The 25407-nt window shown below is 45.1% G+C and overlaps 1 protein-coding gene across 6 annotated transcripts in view; it reads left to right on the top strand.

Moving 5' to 3' along the window:
• The window catches only part of GRIK4 (glutamate ionotropic receptor kainate type subunit 4), a 210591-nt gene that overhangs the window by 108605 nt on the left and 76579 nt on the right, over window positions 1-25407 (top strand). For 5 of the 6 annotated variants that reach the window (XR_006166055.1, XM_042800563.1, XM_042800565.1 and 2 more), the window contains exon 3: window positions 22452-22616. Coding sequence is in view for 5 of the 6 variants with exons in the window: in XM_042800563.1 (XP_042656497.1) it covers window positions 22452-22616 (165 nt within the window). In the remaining variant the exon portion in view is untranslated. Of the gene's footprint in view, window positions 1-7738; window positions 7863-22451; window positions 22617-25407 lie in introns of those variants that run through there. The other variant, XM_032998214.2, reaches the window with a different exon arrangement.

The following is a 25407-nucleotide window of genomic DNA, read 5'->3' as shown; positions in this document are numbered from 1 at the left end:
AGGCAGTGTAAGCCACTGGTCCAGGTTCAATGCAAGGGGAGGTGACTTTGGATGAAAGTGGTGCATTTATAAAAAGAGGGGTGGCCTTAAAAAGGCCTCAGAGACAGATGATCTGGGCTTCTCATCTATAGCATTTGAATCCCTAATATTTGTACCCCAGAATGGAAAGGAGAAAGTAATTGCTACGCAGCTTCCTAGGTTGAAATGATTCAAAGAACAGCCCCAAAATGAAATACATCTCATGGAGAAAACCAGGAATTCTCCCCTGTTCCTATCCACACTTATTTATAGTTAATAACACTGTGTGGTCATCTTTGGATCTGTCCCAGGCTGAAACCAGGCAATAGATTTTGCAGTACTTTGTAATGGGAAGCCTCAGATGAAATTAAATGTATTTATTTCAAGCATGGGGGTAGACAGGCTACTTGATAGCAGAGATGAAAGAGATGTCATATATTTGTTGCTTTAAAAAAGGAGTAATAAAAGAGATTTTAGGTGATGTTACTCGTGTGGTAGCCCTAGACAGTTCTGTGCTACACAGTGGTATGGTATGATATATAATGTATATATTACTCTTTTGCTTCAGCCATAGTTTTGTGAATCTGTTCTCTGCATTAGGTCATCTGTCAGACACAGGAGACGGTAAGGCAAGAGCTGGCAGTGCCTGCGCTCTTACAGAAAGGTTGTTCATTCCCACGCAGAGGGCACCCACTTGGCATTACCCAGGTCCTGCTTAAGCCCCAGGGGTACACCTGATGCACTGGCTCCTCCAGACAGAGCAGGATGCAGCTGAGGACCAGGTGCTGTTTGTACACAGCCTTAGCTCCGCTGCAGGGTGGTTCTTCATCGGCATCTTGTCTGGTGTTAGATGGCTCTGCTGACTGGGCTCCTCAGAAAAATCATGGGTTTAAATTCACCGCCTGCCCACCTCCAATCTCTGCTTTCAAGAGTTGTTTTTAATGGAAGCCAGAGCAGCTTTTGACAGTGAGAAAAAGATTTCAGTGGTGTCAACAGTGGATGTGAGGATAAGGGCATCATTAATCCTCTAGTGACAGCACCTCCAGCTAGGTTGTTAGTCCCACATAAATCTTAATGTGTGCGTAAGCCTGAGCCTGCTTCCCTAGTGAAGTCCTAGGGTCAGCACTGTACTACTGTACTTTGGCTGGTTGGGATTCAGAGGTGGAGATCTGGTTCAGGTCAAGTACAGAGCGGTGTCCGTAATTGCACCTATAAGGAAAAGTATTTTCCTTTCATCATTGTTGGGCTAATTACATTTGTCAATAGTAGTCCCGCTCCAGAAGTCAATAAAGAATGAAGCTTTGTTAGGCTGTGCTTGAGAGACGGTGTGTTTCTACAGTCTTCCCTTGGCACTGCAACAAATAATAGTAATAACAAATCTATATTTCTGCTCGTCGTGTTTTCTGTTATCTGGATCTCTTTAGTGAGATAACATGGTGAGCAAGAAATGTAGTGCTCTCTCCTTTTCTTTTTTCTTTTGTTTCTGTGTTTTCATATTTTTAAATTAACCTTATCGACTCAAGTATTGCAAACACTGCTGTGCTAGCTCCTGGATGCCTGGTCGTGCTGGAGGCTGAGAGGCTGCATGAGTCTTGTGGGGGGAGCAGAGCCTCAGCGGCAGCTAACAGTGCTCTGCTGTGGATGGGGTTTTGCACCTGTAACCACCAGCCAGCTTTGTGCATTTTCATATATGGGGGAAGAGTCTCTTCACCACCATCATGAAGATTTTTGCCCTTTTATAATCAAAACACCTGACTGGGTCATCATTGGTGGATGGCAGGTGGCAGTGTCTCTGCCCTGTCTCCTCCCCAGGGCAGTGTCCACACTGCTGGGGGACTGTCCCGTCGACCCTGCTGAGCTCTCAGGGCAGGCGTATAGTGGATGAACCTGGGAGGGATCAGGAATCATCACCCTGTGCTGTCTCCTGAACCGGGGAATTGCCTCCCCACTTCCCTGGGCCACGAGAGCACTTCTTTGTGTTTCCATCACCAGCATAGGTCTGTCTCTTGCAAACTTTTACCTACCCTCTCTGGAGAGTTGAAGCTGTGCTGAAGCTTTGTAGGGTGTGTGATTATTCTTTTTTTTTTTTTTTTTTTTTTTTTTTTTTTTTTTCCCCCCTTTAAGTAAGCAATATATATTCAAGACTAAAATTAAAGATACTCAGGAAATGAAATTGCTATCATTGCTTCTGCTTGGTGGGGATACTATTTCCGTCCCTGCTAATGGAGGGAAGGGGTCCTGCTCTCATCTCCGGAGGGTCTGAGGTGGGGGTGCAGAATTAGCAGCAGCCACAAAAATAAGAGAGGAGGAAAAAGGATAGCTAAACAAGGCCAGGGAAAGCCTCTGAAGGTGCTTCATGTTGGCTGTATTCAGGCTGTGCTCCATCCCCTGGGATTTTCCTAACATCTGGAACATCTGGACACATGCCCAGCCCTGGATGTAGGATTATCACCAGAAAAACTGCCAAGGAAGCTCCACCACTCCACCAAAGGCTCTGCATGGCCGTCCGATTAACTGTAGCAAGGGATAAACCTCCTGGAAAGCCTTCCAGAAGAGCAGCTGATGCTCCTGTAGGCCCATGTAAGCTGACAGGTTGTTAATAGAGGGGTGTCCCTGCTGGTCCCCTGATATTGAGTCGATATGCTTAAGCTGCCAGAGAAGGGCCAGGGCACAGAGGAAAGAGGTGAAATCCCAAACAGGCTGAGTCCTCTAGCTTCTCCGTGGGAGAGTGGTGTTTTGTGGGCTTCTCCTAGAGACACACAGCTTGGGTCTCTGGCAAATCTGTGCCAGAGCTGTGCAAATCTCTGATTTTGTCTCCTGGGGCTGGAGAAATTAAGAACATCAGGTTAAATAAGCTTTTTTGGAAAGGAAAATCCTAAGAGTGAATGATCTCAGAAACTTAAAGGCAGGGATTCAAGTTTCTATTGCTGTTGATTAATTTAATGTGAAATACAAAGAGCGGGGATGGGAGGGAGTTCTGGAGTGATTTCAGGATTCTCTCTACAGAAAGCCCACTGCAGTAGCCTGAAGGCGACATGGAGATGAGCAAGCTCTGTGAGGTCTATATAAGAGTGGAAAACTGCAGCTTTCTGGCCAGCTACTGAAAAAGCACCTCAGGCAGCTGATGCTACACGAGAAAAGAAAAGCAAGGAAGAACCTCAAAATACCTTCCAGCTGCAGGCTGTCTTGGGGGTCATGGGGTTGATGCTTCTGACCCTGCTTTAGCCCATGTTCTAAAAACTCTCATCCCTGGTCTCGTCACCCAGCTGTGCCCCCTTCACACGGCTGTGCCCAACCCACTGCAGGGACCCCTGCTCCCATGGGAGAGCCGTGGGTGCCTGTGGATGTCCTGATGTCACGGAGAGTGGGTAGACCCCTGGCAGTGTCTGGGAAGATTGCTTTATTGGTGCAGACCACCAGAGCACAGCACTGGGAAATGTAGAAGAGCTTTATGTTTTTTCTTGAAAACTACGTTAATGTGACAGTTTTAAAGAAAATAAAGAAATAGGGCTGGAGGTGAGAAAAAGCACATATATAATTTCTCAGTTACTGCTCCCATAGCTTTTTTGATTTGACTGTTTCCCCTCTGATGTGTGAAATCTGAATCTGAATCCAGGCTTTCTCTGCTCCCTCCCTGTTGACCTCGTCAGAAACACTGAATGCAAGAGAAAAAAAGAACAATAAATTGCTTTATGTAACTCCAGACAGGAAAAGCCTGCACTTACCCTCACAGTCAGTCTTCCCCATCTGTTACCTCGCTGTGCTGCCTCTGGGTTACCTCAATAAGAAAACTTAACTGAGGCAATGTCATGTCAGGAGAGAATGATACATCCATTTTCACAGGCTCACTTTTGTAACCTGATTCACTCTTAGCAGAACTACATTGGGCTTCATGTCTTGCAACATTTTCCCCATCATCTTTCTAGTAATAAGCTCCTTTCATAATATTTTTCATTCATACACAGACAAATATTTGTGTGTTGTCATTTCTTTTAGTTTCAAAAGCTGTGTTGCAGTAACTAACCTCTGTGTAGCCACGTACGTTTAATTCTCAGATGCATAATGAGTGAAAATCTCTGCTGCTCACAGGTTGGACTAGATAAAGTGTGAGAAGAGAAGGATTATCCCCTTGCTTTTTCAGACAGGGAGATGACATGAGGAGACTAATGGGAGGTTTTTAACAGTAGTTAGGGACTTAACGGGCTGTGATTGTTCCCTTCCTGTCATCATAACCCGAGGCAGGGAGCTGGTGTGTGTTCAGAAGTTATGGCTGAGCCTGTCCTGTGCATCTTCGGCTCACCTGATGGCTGGGACTGGACCTCTGTTGTTTTTTAAGCACATTTTGAGGAACAGGCAGCATAGCTAGTTAATTGAGCCGCCTTAGAGGCTCCTGTTTGCTCGCTCCCTTTTCAGGGGCTGTGTCATCTAGGGAAGAGGACAGGCAGCCAGGAGCTCAGCAGTCTGTCTCCTGCCTCATGCCTTTAAAAAATAACTAATTTTTTCAGACTAGTGAACTTGCCTGAAGAACAGATCAGAGATGGTGGTGGCATGCCAATGAAACCCTCCTGGCTCCTCAGTGCTTTCAGGCTTATGATGAGGAGCAGAAAATGGGAGGGTTTGGGGCCAGGGTTCCCCCGATATGCCCCTGTCATCTACCCAGATCCCTGGGGCATCCCTTTGCGGCCAGGAGGGCAGCAAGGTGTGTAGAGCTGGCCCTGCAGTGCAGAGCCCATCGCCAGTGTGTGGCACAGCATGGTCCAGCACCTCCCTGGGGCATCCTTCTGTGCCGAGAGGTTTCTTAAACGGCTTTCCAGTGAGAAGTCTGTTCCTGTCACTCTCATCCCTTTTCAGAGTCAATATTAATAAATGACAGTTGAATGAGTGGGGGAGCTGTGTTTATCCCATGGATGCCAGGCAGACAATGAACCTCGTCTTGCCCAGATGGCCCAGGCTCTCCTCCAAGCAGATAAACAGGGCTGGTGCCATTGAAACGGGCCCAAACTCGCCGAGTTACAGTGATAGTATGGTAATTACAGCGCCTCCAGTGACCATCTGGACACACAAACTGATTTTCTATTTGGATAATAAAACCTCGCCTATGTCTCCAATATTAGCCATGTATGTGGACGCTAATTGATTTAATTGAAGCTCTCAGTGTTGAGCTGTGGGTTTTGCCAACCTTTTCAGTCTAGGTACGTGGTGGATTTTAATGTCTGTTTGAGGCAGGGAAATTGGGATGTGTGTGTTCCGCTCTTGAGATAGTTGAAAAAGGAAGATCCCATAAGCAAAAGGACAGAACTTTGCTGCTCTTGATAGGGCTGATAAGCTTGTCAGTTGATTTTAAACAAAAGTTATCTTTCCATGGTTAATTTATACACATATATACAAGCACATATTAGATTTTGGCTTTATGAAAAATAAAATCATGGCCGAGTGATTAATATCCTTTACTGTATACTTCAGTAGCATCTTGCAACTCTGGCCATAAGCCACATACCAGGTCCTACACAAATACCAAAACACAAAAGAAAACAGGCATTCAGAGACTTCCAGTGTAATGAGAGCCCTCTCTGTGCATTTCAAAAAACTGAAAAACTGTTTACAGGGCTTTTTTTCATGAGAAATTGTAATTTTTGTCATGGTTTGAAAATAATCAGTTTTGGCCTAGAAGACATTGTCAGTGGTTCTCATGCCAGAAAATGATTCAAATCTGTCTTTTTTTTTTTTTTTTCCCACCTTTATATGACCTTTTCCGAGTAAACAAACAAAAACAACAAAGACAAACCACAACCTTGCAGCAAAGTTTTCCACCTAAAGAAATAGCAAAAAGTGACTTCTTGCAAGAGTGATATGGTCAGAACCAGTTGTACTAGAGACTATTCCTACATGACCTTCATACTATTACCAGGTAATGTTCCTGATCATTAACACACTTCATTGTGTTAAGGTTACGTAGTAGTGTAACACCTGCTGTGTGTGTTCCACAGGATAAGTGGTGTCCTTTACCTTTTCCCCTGTAGCTTTTTGCCACTCTTCTCGAGGGAAATATTTTGGATTTTTTTCCTGTGCTTTCTCTTGTTTAAAATAGGAGGGATGTAGTGGCTCATATTGCCTTAATTTCCTGGTGATTTTGCTCTATCCAGATTCCTCATTAACTGTTTAATAAGGTACATGGGAAACACAGCCAAGCATTTTTTGTGAAAGGCACGTTGAGTTTGGAGGTAGTAAAACAGCTCAGAGGAGGCACCTGCAAACAACCAAATTATTGACCTGAAATCCTTTTATCCCAGTAGGCAGCTGATTGGGAAAAGGGAGATGATCTTGGTTCTGCAGAAGCAGGGATGGGACTTTGGCAAAAGGTAGGAGAGTGTTGTGGTTTAACCCCAGCCAGCAGCTAAGCACCATGAAGCCGCTGCTTGCTGGTCCCCGCTCCCAGTGGGATGGGGAATCGGCAGAAAAGTAAAACTTGTGGGTTGACAGAAGAACAGTTTTATAATGAAAATAAAATAAAATAAAATATTATAATAATAATAAATATAATAAATATAATGAGAAGGAATGTAATTTTTTTTTAAGAGAGAAATAAAACCCAAGAAGAGAGAAGTGATGCACAAAGCAATTGCTCACCGGCTGCTGACTGATGCCTGAGCAGTGATCTGCCCCTCTCAGCCAACTCCCCTCAGTCTATATGCTGAGCATGACATTCTATGGTATGGAATATCCCTCTGGCTAGTTCAGGTCAGCTGTCCTGGCCATTCTCCCTCCCAGCTTCTTGTGCATCTCTTTGCTGGCACAGCATGGAAAACTGAAAAATCCTTAACTTAGGATAAGTGCTACTTAGCAACAACTAAACCATCAGTGTGTTATCAACATTATTCTCACACAAAATCCAAAGCACAGTACTGTACCAGCTACTGGGAAGAAAATTAACTCTATCACAGCTGAAACCAGGACAGAGTATAATTTCTTCTTGCCTGGGAAAATGTGATGGCCTCTTTTTGGCCATCAGAACAGCAGGAGCTGGGGAAGACCAGAAGATGGGGGGAGCATCTTGCTCATGAGGCTTGGTGACGTTGGTGTGAGCAGAGCCCGGGCTTGCTGGTGCTCCTAGGGTTAGTCCCTGTGGGTCTTTGAGGAGCACCGCAGCACCCACTGCCCTTGGGAAGTGTTGGGGCAAATCAGTGTCAGCCAGCCACTGATGGAAGCAAGGGTCTGGGCAACTGCTTAAACAGAAAATAGTTATCATACCCAGTGCTTTGTATCAGGCCTCTGCGTGACTTATCCCTATTAAGCCCTATTTGAAGAGATACGGTGACACACAGAGGGATGTTGACCTCTCTGCATAGGGGCTGATCCAGTGTGCAGCTACTGAGCACTATGGGACATCTTGCTCCTTCCACACCTAATAGTCCTCAAAATTGCTGAAAAACTGATCAACTGGTAGGTGTCTAGACAATATATCTGGGAGGTCATGGGCTTCTAGGATCAAAGAGCAGTTACAGGTGGGCATTCTCCAGCATCCAAAATGTCCTCTGTGGCCACCAAAGGCAAATGCTGCAAGACGGGCGTTGTTTGCTCTGGGGCTCCCTGGGGAGAATCATGTGAAGAACAGTGGCAATCTGGTGGGAAGCTTACTCACGCTTCTCAAGGGTGGAGGCTCCTGTCAACTGGCTCTCACAGGAGACTGCAGAAATAATCTTCTCTGATGTCAGTGCACATGTTAATTGGACTTGACAGATGATAATGAAGAGGAAGCTGTAACTGAGGAAGGGTAGAAGGAATGCCATAACTCTTGGGAGAGGAGGAAAAACCTGAAAAGTCCTGATGTCCAGAAGTTACATGAGGTAACTCAAAATATTAATCATTGCTATTTCTGGTGCCAGGGGTGGTAGATACAGGGGAAAATTATTAACTCTAAGTGGGTAGCATGTGAAGGTTCTTTTCTTTATCTCCAGTTCACATTCGTGGCTTGGTCTTGCTGTTAACCTGTTTATGAAAATGAGTTTTTTTGGCGAGAAATCCTTCTCTGTTGACAATTTCATAGCTAATGTACCTGCACATTGTATAAGGGAACCACTTGCTTGAGGGACTGAGTTACCAATTGTTCCTGGCAAACAGGGAAGGTGAGAGGGGGATGGCTGTGTGGGTGCTGTGTCTTCAAGCACAGAGCTTGTAAGCAGAATGTAGCACTAATTCTGTGCCCATGTGCCTCAAGGCTATTGCGTAATTAGCCTTAATCAGCCTAATTATTCTGGAAAATAATTTTTTTTTGCCTTTGCTAAAAGGTCAGCATGTCCTCCCCTTGCTGGATGGACATTCTGGCCTGGTGCTCTTGGCAGCGTGAGCAGGACTCCAGCGATGCCTGCAGAATCGGGCTGTATCTGTTTTCTGCCTCTGATCCCCATGAAAAGGAGGTGATAGCACTTCTCCTCTGACTGCTGAGAAATGGCTTGCCTGGAGCACTGCAGGCAGGGGTATAAGGCTGTTTCAAAGTCCTGTGCAAAGAGTTGCTAGTTGCAGACTCAGTTGCCCCGTGATTGTGTAATGAAAAGAACAGCCTTGTTTATCACCATCAAATCAGGTAAAAGTGGCATCTGGCAGTCGTACTTGTAGTGTGCTCAAAAGAGGATGCTGTGTGCCAGAGGCAATATTTTCTCTGTGCTAAGAGCCTTCACAAGGACCCAGCTCTGTTGAGGTGACTGTCACCCTAGGATTAGTTTAAAATAACCTCTTCAGCAAAGTCATCCCGTGATCCTTACTGCAAGGTTTCAGGGAGGACAGAAATCCTCCAATCACAGCTCCTTCTGATGTGTGTTTCCTGATTGTGGGCTCTCATATTTTTATTGTAATTACCAGCAAACTGCCTGAACCAGAGCTGAAGTGCTTTTCCCTGACTGGCAGGAGCACAACACCCACTGAGGAGTCAGGGGAGGAAGAGCTCCTACTTCACAGGGGAGGGTATTGGGGAAAAGGGAGGGGAGAAGACAGGGAAGAATAGCTGCCAGAGAGTTGTGGAATAAATGACATTTGTTTAAAGACACATTAGAAGATTAACGATGGGAGTTAAAGTACAAAAACACCAGGGCCTAAGTGTAGTATTAATGGAACCCATTTTCTTTGCCATCTCCTGCAGGAACTCTTTGGAAGTACAGAAGGGGGAAATCACTTTACAGTAATAACTGTTATTTATAAAAGAGAACAACATTGGATGCATCAAAATGTGAGGTTTTGAGATAATAACTGGACCCTCACAATCATTGTTATCCATTTAAAAGGCAATTTCTGTGATGGTGAATAGATGGAGGAAATAGCCCAAATCCTGCAACTGATCATAAACGAAGTTTATTTTATTATTATTGTTATTAGTCAGTTCCCAATCTGGTAAGATTGTGTTAAGAAATAGGGAACAGACTGGAAGAGATGAAGGAGCTAATAATCATCCTTGAAGAATTTGTTGGGATCATTTGATGGGCTCATTAGTGACTTAGGGCCTCATCTTGGCTCCCTCCAGAGTTGATGTCATAGAATCATAGAATGGTTGAATTGGAAGGGACCTTAAAGCCCACCCAGTTCCAAGTCCCCTGCCCCGGGCAGGGCCCCCTTCCCCCAGCCCAGGGTGCTCCCAGCCCCGTCCAACCTGCCCTTGAACCCTTCCAGGGAGGGGGCAGCCACAGCTGCTCTGGGCACCCTGGGCCAGCGCCTCACCCCCTGCACAGGGAACAATTTCTGCCTTAGATCTCACCTAAGTCTGCCCTCTTTTAGCTTAAACCCATCACCCCTCGCGTCCTACCCCCACCCCCTGATCCAGAGTCCCTCCCCCCCTTCCCTGTCCCCCCTTTAAGCCCTGGGAGGCCGCTCGAAGGTCTCCCCGGAGCCTTCTCTTCTCCAGGCTGAACCCCCCCAACTCTCTCAGCCCGGCTCCCCAGGGGAGCTGCTCCAGCCCCCCAGCATCTCCGTGGCCTCCTCTGGCCCCGCTCGAGCAGCTCCGGGTCCTTCTGCTGTTGGGGGCCCCCGAGCTGGCCCCAGCACTGCAGGGGGGTCTAACAGGAGCATCGTTCACACTGGTGGAAGGTGACTACAGTGTCGTTGCAAGTGCGGAATTAATAGTGCAGGCCAAGAGGATAATGATGGCTGTACTCAGTAACTGTCTCTCTCCTGATATTAGCTGTGTGCACATCATATGACCAAATCATACATGTTCTCATCACAGGATTTGCAAGTGGCCTTTGGCAGGAGTAGCCACGTGCACTGCACCCGTATGGCTGTCCATGCGTGGTCACACAAGAATGTCATGGGCCATGCACCACACAAATTGTCCTGGCAGGTCAGCTCAAGCCAAGAGACTGGTTCTGCGTTTGGGTGTATCTAAGGTGAACTGGCTGTTGCTGTACTCCACAGGGATAAAACTTGGTTTGCACAAAGCATGAACCCAGCTCTTTTGCAGGAATCGGGACAGATTCATGAAAGATTCATGCGGAGAGGTTATGGGTAGCAGGGAAGGATGATAATAATAATCTCCATGTGGTCAAAATATAACAATAATTTGACCAGCTCTAATTTTTAATAACCACTGGGTTTGTGAGCAGATGTGACAGATGAGCTTGAGCAAACCATAGCTTCCCAAGCTGGCTTTTCACTTCAGAGCAACTAGGCCACTCTCTGAAATACTAGAGCTATGTAAAACCTCTCAGGCCATGGGAGGAAGGAGCAGAAGGTTGAAAAAGAGGAGAGAAAGCATCTGTCCTGTTTTCATAATATTCCAATTAGAATAAGCCTTAGACATGACTCTCAATTCATCCTAGTTCAGAGCAATGCTTGAAGGGAAATTTTATCCTTAAGCCTCAAGGCTCATTGAGTGAAGCCTTTCATAAGGGCCAGGGTTTATTTTTCCCTGTTATCTCTGCATGCATGGCGGAGCATGAGCATGGAGACTCAGACTGTGATGCACGAAGTAGGAGGGGTGGCAAGGAGTGGGTAACGGGGAGGGGAGGTCTGGGTGTCTGATGGTGAGTTAGCAGATTGACGTCCCGGAGGTGGCCCTGGGCAGCTCATGTGGGAAGAGAGCTGGGGAGGATGATAAAGCAGTCCTGTTTCTCCAGGCAAGTTCTTCTAGCTGGGATAATGAAAAAGAATTGGATCTATGAGGGCAGCTGACACAGCTCCCTGTCTTGAAGATGTTTTCATTGTTTTCTTAAGACGCCTTTTACAGACTTTGAGAACTAGGGGGAATGTGGTGCTGCTTGCAGCTAGCAACCCTAACTCTTCGTGTGACAGCAGCAAGAGCAAACCCCCAGTGGAGAAGCCTTGGACCACCCACTGGAGTGCAAGCTGGTCCCAGCCTTCTCCCAGTGGGAGGGTGCCTTGGCAAGTTCCACCGTCCTCCTGCCCTCCCCTCTGGTGTGTGCTCGGGCTCGCGAGTGACAAAATGTCTGTGACTGGATTCAGCACTTGCAGGTATCCTCATTGAGGTGGCTGAAAGTAGGAGGTTTTAATGATCTGAACCATGACTTTTAATTAATCAGCACAAATGTTGCTTATTTATAACATAAACCACAGCCTATGGATAACTGTTTTTTAATTAAGCTTATCACTGTGAACCTGATCCAGTTCTTTGTAGCAGTAATGTAACTAAAGCAGTATCCTCTCTATGAAGCATCATAACAAACTACAGGGGATGTAATTCACTTCACTCATCCTCTGCTTTACAAGTGTGGCTGGTTGTGGTACATCTCATCTCATTCATGACCCAGTGTTGGTACTGATTCCTCTCCGATCCCACCGCCTGCTCCTGCGTTAGCAAGCTGCTTCTTCCATCACACCTAGCATCTGCAAGTCTGCAATAGCTTTTCCTTTGGGTTTCTTTCACCTTGTTCACTAAGAATTTTTTGTGTCTGATTTAATTTATTCTAGGCAACTGAGATTTTTCTTTATCCTTGCCTTTTGCTTTCTTTTCTTCCTCTTCACTTGCCCTTTCCTGTTCTGTGTAGCATGTTTAAAATTTTTCTACATTGCACAGATGTAGGGGAATCTGTAATGAGCTCCCAAGCTGAAAGCAAAAGCTGTTTGCCTAAAAGTTGTTCTTTACCTGTATTGAAGAGCATTGTACTAGAAACCTCATAGATTCTTTGGGAAAAGTTGGAGTAACTTTTAAGGATTTCATGGTTATTTTCTGTTGTGCCAAGGATTCTCCAGGCCATGTTTATCACTCCAGGTAAGAATGATCTCCAGAGGATGCTAAGACAAATTGCCTTGGGCGGGGATGTTACTGTGCATCACTTCAGTCACTTAGGTCTCTCTAGATCCCTTCTCTCAAGAAGTAGTCTAATAACAAAGTGAGGCTGCTTTTTTTTTTTTTTTTTCCTGAACAAAAGCATCCGTATGAGAGTTTAATGTACTGTAGCTGGTGCACATTGCCTTAATTAATTTAAACTTTCCAGAGTATCCATGTGTTACTTGACCTCTTCAAAATGAGTGTGGTAGTGTTTCTTTGCTTCATGGAGTTACTGTGATGATGAATACTTGGGAACTCACGCGCTGTGCTAGAGATGGTGGAGCTTGTGGGAGGTGCCAGAAGGCTCAGTGCTCAAGGCAGACGGGCCTCTGGAAATCTCAGTGGTGTAGCTGAGCCAGTTCAGCTCTAAGTCTCAGAAGTGACCATTTGGCTTGGGCACTGAAGTTCTGCTTATTTGGGGTTGAACAGGAGCCACTCTGTACATAAGCAAAGAAAGAAAAAGCAGTTCTTCTCAGCTAATGCATCATCACTTTCTTAGCAAACAAGTATACAAACAGAGATTAGATGAATTAGCAGTTTGCTGCTAAGATGGATGGAAAGGGAGGGAAAACCATGTCAGAGTCCAGGGGAAAAAAAAAAAAACAAACAAAAAAACAACCTAAAATCCTGTTTTGTTTTCCTATCCAGAAGTCAGGGGAAGAAGTAATCAGGGGAAAAAAAAATGCAGTGAGCAGAGCACACTAAAGAAGGAAGACAGGAAGACATTAAAGTAACCTATTAAATTGCTGAAGGCTGAGTGGCAAAAAATAAATAAATAGAGGCTCTGTAGATTGATGGATATTGGATCTGAAGGGCCTCCACATCTGGTGTGGCAGCTCTTTAGCATCTCATTTCAGTATGACTCAGCAGGAAAAGTTGTTTGTTCTAACAGTAAAGCAAAGAGATTAAAACAATCCTGAGGCACGTCAGTGAAGGGCTTGCGTGTCATTGTTTTATAATTGGATCAAACTCTTTAATGCAGTTTAATACATCTGGATCTTCTGCGATAGGGTGAGGTTTCCAATGTCACCTTTTCCCATGTTCTACTCAGCTTCTCTGTGGTCACCTCCAGCTCTTAGGCCACACTCTTCCCTTGTGCATCGGTGCACCAACATCTGGGCAGTGTGGGGGCAGAGAGGTGGTGATAAGTAGACAGTGAGGCGTCCTATAGAGCAGGTGCATAGAGAGCAGACACTCTAAAGGCCAGCTTGTTAGGGACAAATTGTTACCTGGTTTAGGTGCTCTGAATTGCCCTCTGTAGGTCCTGACCCTCTCCTCTATGTAGGCTCCAAATATAGTTTGAATCTTCCATCCAAGCTGTGCTCAGCCTTGTAGCATTGACCCTGGTCTTCAGTTGTCTTCATACATGTTTTTTTTAATATGCTGATGCTTCTGGAGGTTCCCGTCTCCCAAAAGCTCTGTTAAGAGTGCTCACTTAACTTTTGTGATGCACTTGGATGCCTGTAGACTGAAGCAGAAGTGTCAAGTTTCAGTGGCGGTAAGTAAAAATGCTAAGGTGCTAAACAAGGGTTTCTGAAGTCTCTTGGCATACTAACTCAGATTATTTGCTATGTGGTCTTGTAAAACCCTGAGGAGTTGCTTTATCTCTTTGTGCCTCTGTTCTTCATCCATCATAAGAGAATGAAAGTCAATCCACCTATCACTTGTTTGTCTCGTATCTTTAAAGAAATTGTCATATTTGGTATCTACATCCACCATGGTAGGTCCTTGTCCTTGGATCCATCTTTTAGAGATTTGTAATAGTAGCAATGGCTAATGACTTGTAGCAAGAGTAGAACTGGTGCAAAGTATCTGTAAGCTCTTCATATTAGTGAAAGCAAAACCCTAGATCTTGTTGTTACAGCAATTTTTTTCCCCTTCTCACCTTGACATTGGGAATATGTCCAAGGCGATTTGCTGTCTCTGTGTATGCAATTAATCAGCTGGCCGGGGGAAGCCTGAAACTGGGGCCTGGCACTTATGTGCTCCATCATTTGGTCTAAGCTGTGCATACTCTGCAATGCACCGGTGTTTGCCAACCTGGGAAGAATCAGCAAGTGGTGCCAAAGCCCTAGCATCCTTCCAGTGGGGAGATGTTAAAAGAAGAGCAAATGCACCGTAAATACTAAGATCCCTTGAAGGGTTAGGAAGAAAATGGCCACTAAAGGTCTCACTTACATTAATGGAAACCCACCAGCTTTAGAGGAGCCCCAGAATCCTTTAATCCTGAAGCATGCTGGAGGTTCAAGAAATGCTTCCCTCTGCAAGAGGCAAAGTGTCAATTTTAGAAATGTTGCGCTCTCTGCATCACTGTCAATCAGTAAACCCCAAAGTATTGTAGAGAGTTGTGTGCATGCTGGAATAACCTTGGCTGCCACTGAAATACAGCCACCTCTGGAGATGTAGCTCTGGGCTTTTGTGGTCACCTGTCTTGTAGGTACAGAACATGCTTATCGTGGGTGTGTGACCAGGGAAGTGTCCTGCATCATCTGGGGCTCTGCAGCAGTTTCCTCTCCTGCCTCCCCATCCTGTGGCAGGCTCTTTCTCACACCAGTGGCTGCTGCTGGCTCTCAAATGCAGAGTCCCACTGCTGCATTGTTCATTGCCATCTCTCAAATCTATGATTGTAACTATAAATCCTAGCGGACTTTCCCCATTTGTTTTTTGGATATTTTTTTGTTTAGCTTAGAATTTTACACATTGTTTCTTCCTTCCTCATTCTTTTTGTTTGCTTGGAAGTGGCACTTGGGGTTTGTGTGGTTATTTTTCTTGTATTTATACTCTCCACTGACTTAATTAAGTTCCTGCTTGTTTCCTGGTCTTGCCAAGTTTACTGGCCCCACAAGGGCTTCCCAGTGCTCTCCTCCTAAAAACCACAGCTGCTGCCAGTCACCTGAGACCATGAAAATGGGCAGAAAAACTTTCTTTTGAAGCTCAGCTTGACATTATTGAAATAAAAGACAGACAGGAAAATGTTGTTCCCAACTTGAGTCAGTGCTTTTAGGCTGGTTTCCTAAGAAAGCATGATTTAGGCGCTTGGAGTGACCTTGTGTGGATATGAGTGTCTAACCAGTAGCTTGAATTTTGTGGCAAGCTGCAGTCCAGTTTGACAGATAGGCTTTTCAGAGATGCAGAAAATCTGTACTAGAGAGCACTGTTATGAGTACCTCCTGCTGCAAGCAAAGCTTCAGAAACAGAAAGGCATCCCACCACACCACATACAGAGGTGCAGAAACAGGTTGTTGGTGGCTGGAATTGCCTGTTTTCTCGCTGAAAGGGCTCTTCCCTCCTGGTGCCCATTTGCTTCCATGCGATTTTGGTAGCAACATCTCTGGATGGTGTATGCGGCTCTTGGGATGCCTTGAGTGAAGTGTCCTACTGTGCCTTCCTGTCGTTCCATTTTTAGCATTAGACCTTCACCTCCTTCCCTTTCTGTCTACAAAACCCTGTGCATGTGAGATAGCTAGCCCTTCTTGTTCATTCTTCCAGCTAGAGGCCTCGCACATCCCTTTCTTCAGAGCCATAATCATTTATTCCTTGCCTCAGCCCTGACCTTAACCTTCCTGAGGTGTAAAACAGTCATTCCCTCTTCCCCCTGCTTTTCTCTCCTTATTTTTGGCAAGTCTCTTGACACACTATTCAGGGGATTAAGTAGGACTTATCTGGTTGCAAACACACTATTTGAATTCATATATCAGGACTTTATCCATCACTGCAGCGTGCCTTGAGTCTGCATCTGTGGAAACCCATAGGTGTTTCCCTGTTGGCTTTAAAGGACCTCAGTTTGCTGCTCTGCTTTTGTACATGAGGATGGCTTCAGATTGTGTCTGGACAGGGCATTTCCATTTCAGACCCCTTTCTTATCCCTTTTTCCTCTTTTGCTTCTGTCTTCATGCTAAGGGTGTTTGCTGCTGCCTCACAGTAAGATTTGTATTCGGAAAAGCAGGTGATCTTTATAGGAAGAGCAGGACCTTGTCTCATTAGTGTGTTTTCCTCCCCGCACATGAAGCGGAGTGAGAGGCGAGATGAGACCTATCTTGCAGATGCCTGCTTTCAGAATTGCAGCTGAAGTGTGTATTTTTTTTCCCCACCCACCCCTTTCTGGATATGAAAAGCCATCTCTGTTTCACATCGGTGTGTGTGGAGGAGGGAAAAGGAGTCTGGCAGTGCTTTTACCTGCCTGGACCGGAGGGACATTTGCTGGGGCACAAAGATGAACTACCCACACTAAGGCTTTGCATCCCAGCACTGTAACAGGTCCAGCATGATTGACAGGCTTGGGGAGGACAGCAGAGAAGTGTGATGGCATTCTCCATCTTCCTGGAAACTCCTGGTCTCAGAGAATGTTTTTCTGATTTTATGTACACAAACCGATTATTGAAGAAGAGAGAAGAGGGGTTGTTTCAGGCAGTAGAAACTAAAACACTTAGCCATTTTTATCATGTCTCCCCTTCTCACTCTCTCTCCTGAATTCACACTCTCTGGATAGCAGAAATGAGAGGGAAGCTCCATTTAAATGCAGATTTCAAATGTTGGCCAAGAGCAATAAATAGCCCTCTGCTACAGTGATCAGACAAACATTATCAGCTCTCTTTGTGAAGGAGAGTTTATGTTTTTAGATTTTCTTTTTCCTTGATGAGATCCCTTCCTCTCAGAGTAATAGCATTTTGATGACTTTTTATTTTATTTTTAAGCAGCCCTTCAGAGATTATAATGGAAACACAGTCCCACCTGTTTCTCCACTGGAGCTATACTTGACAGCCCTGTAATGAGGAAGTCTGCAAATTTTGTATATTTTAGTGTATTGACAGCCTGAAGGTTTGATACCGTATTCAGCAGAGGGGAAAAGTGCAAAATAAGGCAATCCTGCAACCATTTTTAATCAATTGACCCTCAAATGCATCTGAAGTTTTGTGAGTTCGGAGCTAGTTTGGGGTTAATGAAGTCGAGAGCAGCTGCAGGTGGGTCTCTGATGATAAGGGTAGTGCAGGTGCTTAGGGAGATGTGGGGGTCTGGGGTGATTCCCCCATGTTCCAGGGCATCTCCTGAGGCTGGTGTACCCCAGCAGGAAGTTGGTGCTTTGAAGAATGGTATGTTTTCCTGGATGCCTTTGATCTGAAGGGTTCCTGGTTTTGAGACTAAGGACTGATCAGCTCCAGTGGTAGGTACTGGATCTTCTAGTTGTCTAAAGCTGGTTGAACTGAGGTTACAGTTCCTGATTTGAGAGCCCATTTATAATGGGAACATAGAGGATTTGAGGACTGTGTTTACAGTATAAATCAGAAGAGGTTGTAGGTGTGATCTTAACCTGTCAGAGGAGACAGCTGAGAAATATTGCAGGTGGCTTTGTATCTTTTTGACTTGGAGGGACAGGTTATGAACAGTGAAATAGCATGTTTACTGAGCCAGTGCCTTGCTAAATCTACATATTCAAGAGATGACTTGAGATGGCAATTGTGTTTCTGCGTATGGCTTTACGTCTCAATGGTATGAAAAGCATCTGAGAAAATGTAGCAGTACTTAATAAAGTTAACAGGGAAAGGTCAGCTGAACACTGTTTGTTGTAGCAGTGTATAAACCTCCTGGTAACATCTGTTCCCTGTTATGGTTATAAAAACGCTACTTCATTAGATCTTGGTTGGGTCATGAATTAAGTAGTGATAATGTAGTAAAACTTGCAGTCGTATTAGGCTTGTCAGAGTGCATATGTTGTGAATCTGTCTGGTGGCGGGTAGCACTCTGGGGAACCACATGGCTTGGGGGAATGGGAGAACAGAGGCTTTCTGCTTTTTTAGCACTGGTTGAAACCCAACTGAGGGTGGAAAGGATTACATTTCAGTGTTGTCTGTAAACTGACTGGTGCTTTTAACAGGATGAATTGCTGTGTCTCAGCCCAGCTCCAGGAAGACAGCTGTCTCCACTGCTGAAAGCACACAAGCTGACAGTGCTGTCTGTCCCCCCCGTTCGCTGTCTTGGTGAAAAGGAGTAGGGCTGAATTGTTTGGGGTGAGAAATGACTATGCTTCCTCCTCCTGGAGAAGCTTCTCCAGGGTAAGAGGAGAAAAGGCAGAAGAGTTTGAGCATCTGCCTTTCATACTGCTGTGGCTGTGTTCTGCTCAAGTGGGGGGAAAATGCTGCGGGCAGATGCCCCAGCCCCGGCTGTCCCTCCCGTGGGGCAGCCGTGTGGGGCTGGGGCTGATGGAGCTTCAGAAAGCTGCAGCTCTGGGGAGCTCCTTGTCCGGCTCCTGTTGGGAGAAGGCACCCGTGGATATCCTACATGCTGGATCTCGGTCGGGCAGGGCTTGGGCCAGCTGTGCACTCACACATGTGCACACACATACACACACACACGTCATCAGAGAGCACCGATTTCTGCCTCCTCATCCCACATCGTGTCTGCCCACCTCTGAGGGCTAGAAAATCACTGAGGTGGGGATGATCTATAGGAAAGTTATTGAAATCTATTTTTCTCAGAGGGATATTCTCACGTCATCTTGCATTTCTTTGGCTACCAGTAGTACCTTTTTTCTGGTTCTTGCTGTTAATGGTTAACTTCAAGTGTTGCATCTGAAATTTGTGTTGGATGGAAATTTACAGTTGAAGCCACTTGTCGCTTGAATCTTGAGCGTCTGTGACCCGGCTATTTTCAAGGCATATCCAAAGCGATAAACTCTTCTGGATTGTAGCTTCTTGGGTTTGCAGATTTTGTGTTCAGCGTAAGGAAAACCTGGGCACACCGAATTAAAAAAACAAAACAAAACAAAACAAACAACAACAAAAAACCCTATTACTATATAAAGGATGTTTATCTATCAGGATTGGAACATGCCATGGGAAAAGATGTTTCCAGCCAGCTCTTCCTGAGAAAAGTTCACCCTCTGACAGTCCTTGCTTACTTCACTTGAAGTTGTTTGGCTCTCAGTCGCTATGAAAGCCGAAGCAGCCCTAAATTGGGCATCACAAACCCAGGTGCTCCTGACTCCCTGTGAAATATTTTTCTCATAATTCACAGAGAAGTCAGTCTAGGTTGGAGACATTTATTATGATGGGGAAGATAGAAGTGATTTTTGAGGCCAACAAAGTTCAAAGACTTCGCTGTAACTTTTCAGGATTAAAGATTTACTTGATGCATCTTCCCATATTTAATAGACAGGAATAGATGAAAGGGAATTTCTATAAAGATTTTCGTTCATACTTAATGATGCTGCTATTAGATGAGCTTTGGCACTGTGTCCCAAGACATGAAGTTTTAAAGCCAAGCTTTTTTAAACATTAAATGACCTTTTTCATCCGCTAGCTTTAATAAATAAAGATCAGTTCAGCCTCATTACCAATTCTGTTCTGGGGGTTGGTTTAATATTTGGTAAAACTAACTAGTGTCCCAAAATACAACTGAAAAAATTTTGCTGGTTTTCTATCACGAGGCCCCACAGGGATGTAGTTTGATTAGTGGCTGGGCTCTAGAATGCTAGGATCCAGGCTGTCTGGCTGTGTTCCTTTCTTTTCCAAAACCTGCCATGTGCTGTGTGCACCTTCCCCTACCTCATGCATTTGCTCCCAAAATGGGCTGCAAAGTTAAAATTCAATCAGAGCTGAGTAGGGAAGAATGTTTGTTGGTGTCGTTTTCTTCAAATGTAGGGAAGTTTTCAAAATTTACAAAAATAAGAATGGAAAATCCCATCCTGAGAAGAGGCAACAAACTCTGTGCAAACATTTGTGTCTAGGTGGCCTGAGGAAATTTTTTTAAATGCTTTGCTTTAGACTCTTATTTTTAAAATGTATTTAACTATACATTTGTGGAAGTGAATTTTGTTTGAAAACTGACAATTGAAGAATATTACTTGAAAACATTGTCTAATTTATTGATTTTTTGAAACTTTAAATTAGAAAATAATGAATCTAAGAGTGCTGACATACACTCCCCCACCACTGATTTTTAATTTTGCTATGTCAGCACCTGGAACATATGCAGCATTTTGTGATGTTCATCAGATTCAGTACATTGCTTTACCTTTCCTGGAAACAGGGCCATAGTGAAAAGTTAACACACCTCAGACAGTTTTGTGTATGAGGATTTTCTTCGCTGTCTGTTGCTACTTTCCTAGAGAAGTGGGGAGTTGAGCAAGCTGCTTGTCGGGGCACTTTAGTCTCTCAGCTTCTTTGTAATTAAGAGCAGTCACCAGCCATATCGATGTCTTAAAAAACCTGTGATCCATGCGCCTAGCCTTAGAGGAAAGCACAACCTTTTTTCTTGCATAATGAGATTAAGATTAACTGCCCTAGCTTTGCAGATAATGATGGTGCTTGCATGTTAGCGGAGCAGAGGAGATGGTGTCACCTGAAGGACTGGGAATGTTTGCCAAGACATCTGTGTGTATTGTACAATAAGTATTGCTGTGTGTTTCTTTATCAGTACTTAGTTCAGTTTAGCTCCTATAAATCTGGGAAAAAGTAGGAAGAGAAGCAGTTCTTGAGAGGGTATCATTGGGATACAAAGTAAATCAGGCTAGGGTTAACCATCTTTGTTTCACCAGTGGATCTAGTAACCTTCCACAGCTGGGTTTAGGGCAGGACTGGGAAGCAGAGGTGCTCTGCAGTTTTGTCATGAGAGAAGAGATCCCACCGGAATAGGAAGGCTGAGAAAAGAGCCCTGAGATGTGTTTCAAGTTGGTTGTTGAAATTGGGCTATGCTTTGAGTTTTGGGGTTGGTTCAAAGCAAGTCTCAAGGGCAGGAAAGCCAAAGAGGAGCCTGAACCAAGACAGGTTTCTTCACTGGGCTGGGCTGTGTTGGAGGCTCCATGTGTTTGGTGGCAATGAAGAGTGATCCTTGGGGGAGCAGTGAGGACCTTCAGGGCACAAACCAGCCCTCTGAGGAACATGTTCTCAGCCCCACCTACAGCACAACACCACCATGCTTCTCTGACAGTGGTCCCAGTTAGCCATGTCTTCCAAATATGTGTATCCTTGGATTCTGCCACCAGCCCTTGCTCTTAGGGAGGCAGGATACCTCCCATTTATAGCCAATATGCTTTACTTCAGCTGATTTATGTGATTCACTCTGGTTTTCCCTGTCTAAAAAAATCCAAACCTGCTGCAGCGCAATGACACATTTCAAAGCTTCAACAAGGCACCTAGCTGCTGTGGTTAGTTCCCTGTTTCCCTGACACACAAACCAGCAGAGCCCCACTAATCCCTGCTTTGATAACCCATGCAGTGCAGGGCTTGATTCAGCACTGAGCTGCGATTCCATCTACACCCTAGCAGTTCTGAATGGCATCACTCCCTTTGGAGTGATTTTTGGGAAGAGAAGATAAACATTGGTGCCTTTCTAATATACACAATGGAAAACAATGCTGCTCTTCTCCAGGTACAACTGAATAGCTGCATTCTGGGAGGAGACCTCTTATTAGCATGGATAAACACACTGGGGTGCAGAAGTTGTGCCAGCTCATAATGAAACGCTGTGATTAATGCTCAACTCTAATTTCTTTTTGCCTTCTGTCAAGAAAATAAAAATAATACCCCACACTATCTCCCTCTGCATAACACAGATTTGAGTGGGCAGGCCCAGGAGCTGAGTTCAAGAGTCAAGTGCTTTCTGTTTGAAAAATATTTGTCCCTTCCCACCCACAACTGCCCACATGCTTCCTGAAATATTCCAACTATCAGCACCGTACCAATGCATTCTCAAATGAGCGAACCGAGGCTATCTGGGGACGTTTTTCCTTTGTTGGGATGTGAGGCAGTGCCCGGATCCGGGCTGCTTGGGGCTGCACAGCTGCATGTCCCTGTCTAGGAGCACCCAGGGCGAGCGGGCGGGCGCCGGTGCCACGGTGGGTGCTGGGCACTGCCAGGACCTCAGCAGCAGAGGCAGCCGTGTCGTGCTACAGCACGCCGGCAGGTAATGCAGCCGCTGCTGCAGAGATTTTGCCGCCCACGTGTCTGGCAAGACCTGGGAGGTGGGCGAAGTGGCGGGAAAGGCCGTGAGTGGGAGGGAGGATGCGCTAACAATAGCGGTGGCAGGAGCAGAAGTGCCAGCGCGGCAGCTGCTTGCGTGGCGGCGGAGATCCCGAAGGGGTGCTGGGGGGGGGGGCAGGGAGGTGCACGGAGCTGAGCCGGGTCCCTGCCGAGCCTAACCACTGCCAACGCCTTTGCCCCCGCAGCTGCCATCCTGGATGACCCCATGGAGTGCAGCAGAGGGGAGAGGCTCTCCATCACCCTGGCCAAGAACCGCATCAACCGCGCGCCTGAGCGGGTCGGAAAAGCCAAAGTGGAAGTGGACATTTTTGAGCTGTTGAGAGACAGCGAGTATGAGACGGCAGAAACCAGTAAGTACCCCTCTGTGTAGCTGGTCCTTCCCCAGTTCTTCTCTCTGCTGACTCGCAGGAGGTGTCTGTCATGCTGCGCTTGCTGCGGTGGATAATTGTGTGATCGTCAAGGGGGGTACACAGGTTAAAAAGCACCTCTCTGCTCCTCTGTCAACACGTGCTAGCATGGAAGTAGGTCTCTGGAAAGCCCGAGCACAGTCAGGTTTGGTGCAGGGGTTTGGTACAGTTGCCAGCCATGCGTTTGGAAGGGCCTGGGTGCATCCACCGCCGGGGCACAGCAGCACGTGCAGGGAGGTTAGACTTGGACAGCAAGTGCTGAGACCAGGTTTCATTTGAGGGTTTAGCATGGTGCTGTGAGGAGAGCCCTGGCATGGACTGAGAGGATCTGGGTTCCCCAGTAAGCTTTGCCACCATTCATCTCAGCAGTTTGGGGCAAATTATTTTCTTTAATCTGTGCATCAGTAAACGGATGTAATGATACAGGAGATGATCGTCCTTTGTAAAGTACTTAATGGTGTGCCAACAGGAGACTACGGGCAAGTTCAGTGCAATTGAGTTATACAGAACGGTGTGTGTCAGCAAACATGATAGCTCTTCCAGTGCTTTAGATCGGCAGCGGATTTGTTTATACAAAGTGAACTTTTCAAGTGATGTTTGAAATCAAGTGGATTAAAAAGACCTAGTTTTGAAAAACCAGTGTACTTCCACTGTAGTTGTTCCTCTAGATGCCAATCTTGTCAACATCATGCTGATTAATAAAAAAGAAATTGATGTTCAGTGTCCCACAGACCTCTCAGGAGCCCAAGTGAAAGAAACCAAGAAGATCTGTAATCGCTTCTTCCGGTAAGAGGGAAAATCCTTTGGAATAGGATAGCTTCCCTTTAGAGTCATTTTTAAGACAACCTTTAGAGTTCAAAGGAGGACTATAATGTTTTTATTATAAGTTGGCTTGAAAAAGCTGGAGAAATTACTTTAAATAATAGGGATTTTAGGCTTGTTTCCCACTGGTTCTCTGTTCCAAGCCTGTAATCTGCAGGGTATCCCCAAAAGGGGTGGTAGTATGTTGTGGTCTAGAGCAGGCTGTTTTTTTCACGCAGCTTTGGCGGTTGTTCTGCATAGCCCTGAGCAGCCCTGTGCCTAGGAGCCCCATGGAGCCGATCGGGAGTGGCTCTGGGTAATGGGCAGAACGGGCTCAATAGGCCTGCGGGATCAGCGGATCACTCCTTCATTTCCTGAATTAGCATTTGCATTATTTATGGAAGCGTTCAGTTAATAAAGTGCGTATCAGCAAGTACCTGTATGTCTATTTATAGAGCCTGTCACCCATGAGGCAGTCTAGATTAAGATCGTCACATGCAGCATCACAGGGACTGTTTAAAACAGCAGTTCATCTTTTCGGATGCCTCATCTCTTTTAACTTTTTCTTGGTCTCTCCCATCTGTTCAGGATTGTGGCATCCTGCTTTACCCTCGTTTGACACAGCAATAGGGCAAATCCAGTCTCACTGGCCAGGTAATGCAGAAGGGAGGGGGACTGCCTGGGTTTCCAAGTGCATTCCCAGTTTGCCCCTGAAAGTATCCCAAATCTCCCAGCGAGCCTCCTAGGAAGTGAGAAAATTACTTGCTTGCCTAAGCCTTCTGTGTCTTTAAAAGAACCAGCAGCATTTTTAGTTCCATTCTTTTCCCTTTCTCATAAATCTTCTGTACGTAGCAGTGTTTCTGTTATTTAACTTTGCTTGGGAAACAGGCTCGATTTAACAAGTGACCCCAGAGCTGCGGTAAAGATCGCAAGTGAGATTTCTTTCTCACTTGCATCCCTGTAACACTGCACAGAAATAATTCTTTTGGAACGATTTTCAATCAGAAGCATACTAATTTGCTGAGAATGAAGTATTATGCAAGAAATTGTTGATTTCAGCAAACGTTGTGTTTGGGGAGAACATGGAAATGGGATAAGTGAGGAAGAGACAATCTTCTATTTCGAATTTTCACCTCAGAGTGATTTTCTTTGTTTTCTGTACTTTGACCTATAGAATGTAAAAAGTAGAAATTGGAGCAAACTGATTTGATTTTGGTGAAGTGAGTATTCACATAATTTTGCAATATGTTATTTGCCTTTTCTTCAGAGTGAAAAGTGTCTTGAAGCATTTCTTACAAAAGGAAAAATCTGGATTCTGCATGGATCCGCTGCTAGTGTCACTGAAGTTACTCTTGATTTATACTGGTAACAGAGGAGAATCAGATCCTTTAACTTATATTTCAAGGCTTTTATGGCTTTTCAGATGTCTGACTTCTCAGCTTTAATACGGCACTGATATTTGTTATCACACGTAATATTAATAAAAGCAGTTTAGATGTTTTAACCTATGACTGCAAAGCTGTTATACATCTGTTTAATACTGTTCTCAAATTTCACGCCCTTTGAATCACCCTTAAATATCACAGCTAGCATGCTTAGCCAACTGATCTAGGAACACTGTGATTGCACCCCATCAGTGATATTCCATGTACAATTAGTGCTTTAAGAGAAGAAAGACTTTTTGAGAGTTAGTTTTTATTTTACTGTTGAGCTATTTTTCTTTTCCTCCTGACTGACTCAGGCATCTTACTCTTAGGGGGCCACAAAATCACAATTGCTATAGAAGGTAAAATATGAGTCAGTCTTAATCACGTTCATGCATAGTTTGCTATTTCAGCTTTATATGTGAATGAAGACAAACACTGACTGTTGCTATATGCAACATCTGTAAAGTCCTGTATTTCAAAATGAGTTTGCAGTGAAAGGTTATGGA

Source organism: Tyto alba, unplaced genomic scaffold, assembly GCF_018691265.1.
Source record: "Tyto alba isolate M040663 unplaced genomic scaffold, T.alba_DEE_v4.0 Super-Scaffold_32, whole genome shotgun sequence".
NCBI classification, from domain to species: domain Eukaryota; kingdom Metazoa; phylum Chordata; class Aves; order Strigiformes; family Tytonidae; genus Tyto; species Tyto alba.
This window is presented reverse-complemented; position numbering and strand designations above follow the sequence as displayed.